This window comes from Lactuca serriola, chromosome 4, assembly GCF_051521515.1.
Source record: "Lactuca serriola cultivar US96UC23 chromosome 4, Lser_US96UC23_V15, whole genome shotgun sequence".
In the NCBI taxonomy this organism is placed as follows: domain Eukaryota; kingdom Viridiplantae; phylum Streptophyta; class Magnoliopsida; order Asterales; family Asteraceae; genus Lactuca; species Lactuca serriola.
Window position 1 is genome coordinate 148,414,746 of NC_136411.1, and position 6,000 is coordinate 148,420,745.

The 6,000-nt window shown below is 42.1% G+C and overlaps 1 protein-coding gene across 1 annotated transcript; it reads left to right on the forward strand.

Moving 5' to 3' along the window:
• The first annotated feature begins 4,563 nt into the window (after positions 1-4,563).
• On the forward strand, positions 4,564-5,367 carry LOC145098902 (uncharacterized). Its single transcript, XM_079036493.1, has 3 exons — positions 4,564-4,603; positions 4,716-5,026; positions 5,137-5,367. Exons 1-3 carry the CDS (start codon positions 4,564-4,566, stop codon positions 5,365-5,367), a joined length of 582 nt encoding a protein of 193 aa, XP_078892619.1.
• Positions 5,368-6,000: the final 633 nt, after the last annotated feature.

Below are 6,000 nucleotides of genomic sequence, written 5' to 3' on the forward strand. Positions count from 1 at the left end.
TGATTTTTGAGAAAAACCATGTGTCAATGCATGACCAAAGGAAGGTCATGACGTGACGAGTCAATATGAGAAACACGGATACGGAGGCATGTCACCTCATGATATGAATATGGTCATGATGTGAGGATGCTTACAGCCCAAGCCGATGACATTTTAGGGTTTCCTCCGTATTTAAGACACTAATCTCGGATTTAGGGTTTCATTTCCAGCATCCATCACCCCTTAGAGCCTTGAAGTAAACCCTACTACTCTCCTCTTCATTTGTGAGCTTGCCCTTGGTGTTTTGAAGCTTCTGGAAGGAAGAAAAAGGACATTGTGGTGTAGAGAACCTCTTGGCATGCTTGAAATCTGTATTTGAGCCATTTCTAGACCATTGTAAGTGTTCAAGATCCAAACGTTATGTTGATAGATTCTAGATCTAGGCATCTTTTCCCTTTCCCTTCATGTTATGGAAGTTTGGATGGAATGATTCCATAAATTTGGCAACTTTATGGGTGCTTGAGGTCCCTTGAGGGTTGTGTTTGTTGGATCTAAAGTTTGGCTAAGTTTTGAAGACATTCATGTGATTGTGGTTCCATTTCTTTATCATTTTGACCTAATATGAGATCAAGACATGCATTGGACATGCATTTCTATAAAACATCGATTTTTAGGATGATTTTGGAGTAAGAAGGCCCTTTGGAAATTTGGATTGGATGGCTCATAGGATTAAGGCTTGAATATATTAAGTTGTCCCGTTCTGCTGTAGTCACAACGTGACAAGGAGTTTTCCTGTTTGTTTTGGATTGGCTTAGTCATGGCGTGAGGGCATGGCCATCACGACGATTTTGATCGCGACTAAGTTGTTTGAAGCCGGAGTTTTGGATCGGGGTTGGTTTATTGGCTACGATGTGACCAAGGACTGGTCACGGCGTTGGAATCAGTTGTTAGTGGTGTTGAGTGTTGATTTTGGTTGTTGACTTTGACTTTGTATGTTGACTTTTGGAATGGGTTGACTTTTATTAGCATCCAATTTTCACATCAAAAATTTTCATTTTCAATTAAGGTAAAATTGCTCATTTTGAGAATACAATTTAAGAAAAACATTTGTTCTAAGGTACATTGTATAAAATCAAAGTATTATAGAAAATGCGGAATCTTCATTGTTATTGATGAATATATACAGTCACACCTTCGTCTTCCCACGATAACCGATGATACCTGAAAAACAATAACAGCTAGGTAAGAACTAAGCTTAGTGATGTAATATCCCAATGATTAGGTATTTTCAAGTTTAACCCTATGTATGAAGGAATATTGCATTTTGAACCTTGTGCATGAGAAAGATTGCTTAAATGGCCCATAGTGGAATTTTGGTGATTTTGGCTAAACACTTAGTACACTGGGCGTATGTTGTGTACGCTGAGCGTACTAGGGTGGACCTTAGTATGTTGGGCGTACACTGCGTACGCATGGCGTACATGATGTATCCTCAAACCCTAATTTTTAGGGTTTGGTCTATAAATAATCATCATTTACTCCTCATTTCTCATTCCCTCATCAACCTCCACCTGAGAAAACGTCCCTCTAGCTAACCCTAAGTGAGAAGAGTGCATATTGAGCTCATCTTTGTGTTTTGGTGGTATTCTTGAAGAAGAAGAAGAAGGTGGTGGGAAGACTTTGGAGCTTGGAAGCAACTTGGATCTACGATTCTCTCCTTGCTAGCAACCTCCAAGAGGTAAAAAAACTCACAGCTTGATCATATTATTTATGGCATTTTTGGTCCTAACTATGATGATTCTTGAGTATGGCATGCTCTTAGTCAAATAAGTCGTCCTTTCAAACCTAATGAGGGGTCTTGAGTCATAAAAATGTGGTCTTGATGCTTAGTTGTTCCCCATGCATGCTCTAGAAGGTCTTAAGGTGTTAATAAGTTGGAATTTTGTGTATTAAGCACTTAATGGGCATGCAAAGTTAGAAAGTTGGAAACTTTATGAATCTTAGTGGTATTTTGGCCTTGGATCTGAAATTGGGACATGAGAGCTTAATGCATTAAGCTCTTATTGAGTAAAAGGGGATTATGTGTGTACGCCGTGCGTACCGCCCGACTCCGGTCAAAGACTGAGTACGCCCAACGTAGGAGCTGTGTACTCCTCGCATACTCAACTGATTGGATGGAGTTGACCTGTTGACCTTGTCCTTTGAGCAGAGCTTTGACCAAATTGACTTAGGGGTATTTTAGGTATTTTGAGATGATTAATTGAGATTAGGTCCTTGGTGTTGGTTACGTGATCGTTGAGTCGATTTTTGGGACCGAGATTTATTCAGCTTGCATTCAGACTGTGAGGTGAGTTTTCCTCACTGTACCGTGGGTCGAAGGCACCAATGCGGGCCCACTAGTTTATGTATCCTGGTTATAAGATAGTGATATACTAGTATTTGGCTGAGTTGTAGACCTACATGATTATTTGTATTTTCTGGTTCTGTGTTTAAGTTTATCTGTTTCATATGTCGACATATTGTGTTGGGTTGAGGTTGTACTACTTTATGGTGTAGCCAACAAACCCGAGAGCATTACATATATATATATATATATATATATATATATATACACACACACATATATATATATATATATATATATATATATATATATATGAGTTGAGGGCCCAATTGGCATGCCAGACTTATACTGAGGGCTCGGGAGCATTCCAGATATGAGTTGACTCCGATAGGCATACCAGAATCATATTGTGGGCTCAGGAGTAATCCATACTTATGCTAAGGACCTTGCAGGGGTATTCCAGACATAGGATGAGGACCCAATATATGTTGTTATATGATGTGTGTTTGGTACTTTGGGGGAACTCACTTAGCTTTGGCTTATAGTTTTAGTTTATGGTATCAGAGCCTTGGTTTTAGAGAATTGGATGAACATTCGTGTGAATCCAGACTCAAACTAGGGAACTGCCAAAGTTTTTAAACTAGTTTTCAAAATTGTTTTCTAAAGTAACCAATGAAGGATGTGATGTGTACGATCAGCCGGAGCAAGAAAGTATACCCCAAGTTACCCACACTATTATTTGATGTTATGTTAGAACAACATGCTAGTGGTAGGCTAGGATCTTTAAGAATTTCATGATAGAATTTCCTGATATATGATGCATGATAGCCTTGGGCTATTTCTAGTATGAAATTGACAGAATTACTGTAGTTGCTTAGTGTATGCATCAAAATTGTACATAATTAAGATTTTATATCCTGAGAATGTTTTATTTGGCCTTATTTCCTGTTCCTTGTCTGGTTGTAGGCTTAGGTTAGAATCAAGTATTCGACTATCTATGGAATCCAGCGTTATGTATGATTAGCATACACGAGTTTTACAAGGTTGGTGGAAGTTTGATGAATGGGTTTGTGTGCGAGCAATCGGTCAGTTGAGGAATGTCTAACATTTATCTAGGGAGCGAGAATAGGATGTATGCATATTATAGTGTGTGTTGTTAGGGCTGTTGTGATGATCTTCTGAGACAAATACGGGTAGGTGTGGAAGGTAGTATGGGCCCGTACTACCGGCCATACAGGACCCGTACGCATAGCAGGGAAGTCACAACCCCTAGGGTTTCGTTATTTGAAATAGCTCTTACGGTATGAATTACACTTTATCTTATAGTTTCTGGTTTATTTCAGTATGGTGTTCACGAGGGGATCCATATCAGGAGCAGGAGCGAGTGGCCAGGATAGGTCGTGGTTGACTGAGGAGGAGATTAGGGCACTGATTTCTTCTAAGGTTATGACTATCATCCGGGGGCAGATACCACAACTGTTTGGGTCTATCAAGACCGACATGATTAAGTACTTTGATGACCGTTACACTACACTTCCTGAGGCTGTTGTTGCTCCAGCTACCACGACCGTTGTGGCCACTGGGGTTCATGGAAAGAGGACCTTCCAGTATTGGGATTTCGACAATATGAAACCCCCAGTGTTTGATGGGGTCTAGGATCTGATTATTGCCCAGCTGACCAGAAGGTCAAGTGCGCCTGAACTTTCTTAGGTTAGGGCGAAGGATTGGAGGAGGGTGGTTACTAGATCCTATACTCCAGAGTAGAGGATTGTTGTTTCATGGGAGCAATTCTCTGAGATGTTCCACACGATATATGTCCCATTAGTTGAGAGGGAGAGATTAGCCCATGAGTATTTGGGCTTGAGGTAGTTCTCTAAGAGGCTCCGGGGCAGACACAACCTGCAGTGAAGTGGTTCAAGGCCACTGATGTGAGATATGGGAGTGAGAGTGGCTGCATTTGTGGCGAGTGCGGTAGGTTTCATGAAGTTCCTTGCCGATCTACTTTTGGGTGCCACAAATGGGGCAAGGATGGGCATTACGCCGAGGACTGTCGCCAGCAGGTTTTCACGCCGGCTACCAGGATCTGTTATCACTGTGTGCAGGTTGGCCATATGAGGGCCAACTATCCTTTGCTCATTAGGACGCTGGTGTAGGCTCCAACGCCATCTACTTTGAGGATCACCGATGGGCGCTAGGGTAGGGTGGAGCCCCCGAGGGCTCGAGGTTGCGCTTTTCAGCTCATGACAGAGGATGCCAGGGAGGCGCCAAACATCGTTACTGGTATGTTTCCATTTATTATTCTATCGATTATATTATGGTATGCTTATGTTTATGTTTCTGATAGGTACATTCTTAGTGAATTATTTTCCTGCTCTTGTGTTATTTGACTCAGGTGCGAGTCGGTCCTTTGTGTCTCAGTCTTTTAGTAGGGATTTTGGTATGGCCCTTAATGAGGTGGAGTGTCCATTATGGGTTTCTATTGCCAACGAACATAGGATTTCTGCATCCAGAGTGTATCAGGGTTGTGTTTTGGAGATTTTCGGTGTGCCTTATCCAAATGATTTGATTCCTATCCCCATGGGGGTTGTATGTGTAAAAGTGAGGATGTATTGGATGAGAAGGTTTGGTGCTATGATAGACTACGAGGGCCATCGAGTGATAGTTCGAACCCCAAATGGGGGAGAACTGTTATCTATGGAGAAGGTACCATGATTGGGTAAGGGTTTTGTTTGGTTGCTAGGGCTCGACAATACATTCAACATGGTTGTATGGGTTATCTTGCCTATGTGGTTGATACATGGGTTGGGGAGCAGACATCAATTTCGGATGTGCCGGTTGTCAAGGAGTTTGCTGATCTGTTTCCGGAGATGTTACCCGGTGTGCCTCCCGAGAGGCAGGTTGAGTTCAAGATTGACCTAGTGCCATGTGCGGATCCGATTGCCAAGGCGCCATACTGTTTGGCACCACCTGAGATGCTGGAGTTGTCCTATCAGCTTCAGGAGCTGTTAGGCAAGCAGTTCATCCGATTGAGCAGTTCGCCATGAGGAGCACCGATATTATTCGTCAATAAGAAGGATAGTTCACACCGAATGTGAATTGATTACCGGGAGTTGAACAAGTTGACAGTGAAGAACCGTTATCCCCTTTTGCGGATTGATGGATTCTTTGATCAGTTGCAAGGAGCATCTTGGTTCCCCAAGATCGATCTGAGGTCGGGGTATCAACAGGTGAGGGTTAGAGAAGAGGACGTGGAGAAGACTGCATTTCAGACTCGTTATGGGCATTACGAGTTCGTGGTGATGCCATTTGGACTCACCAATGAAACTTGCATTGTTTATGGATTTGATGAATCAGGTGTATAGGTCGATGCTCGGTCGATCATTTATTGTTTTTATTGATGATATCTTGGTGTATTTCAAGACCAGAGAGCAACATGAGGAGCACCTTCAAGAACTTTTGGGAGTGTTGAGGTGAGAACGGTTGTATGCCAAGTTCTCGAAGTGTGATTTTTGGTTACGAGAGGTCCAGTTCCTGGGGCATCTGGTTAACCAGAACATGATTTTGGTCAATCCGACTAAGATTGAGGCTGTGATGCAGTGGGAGATTCCGAAGTCTCCCTCAGATATTATGAGTTTCTTGGGTTTAACAGTATATTATCAGAGACTTATCTAGGATTT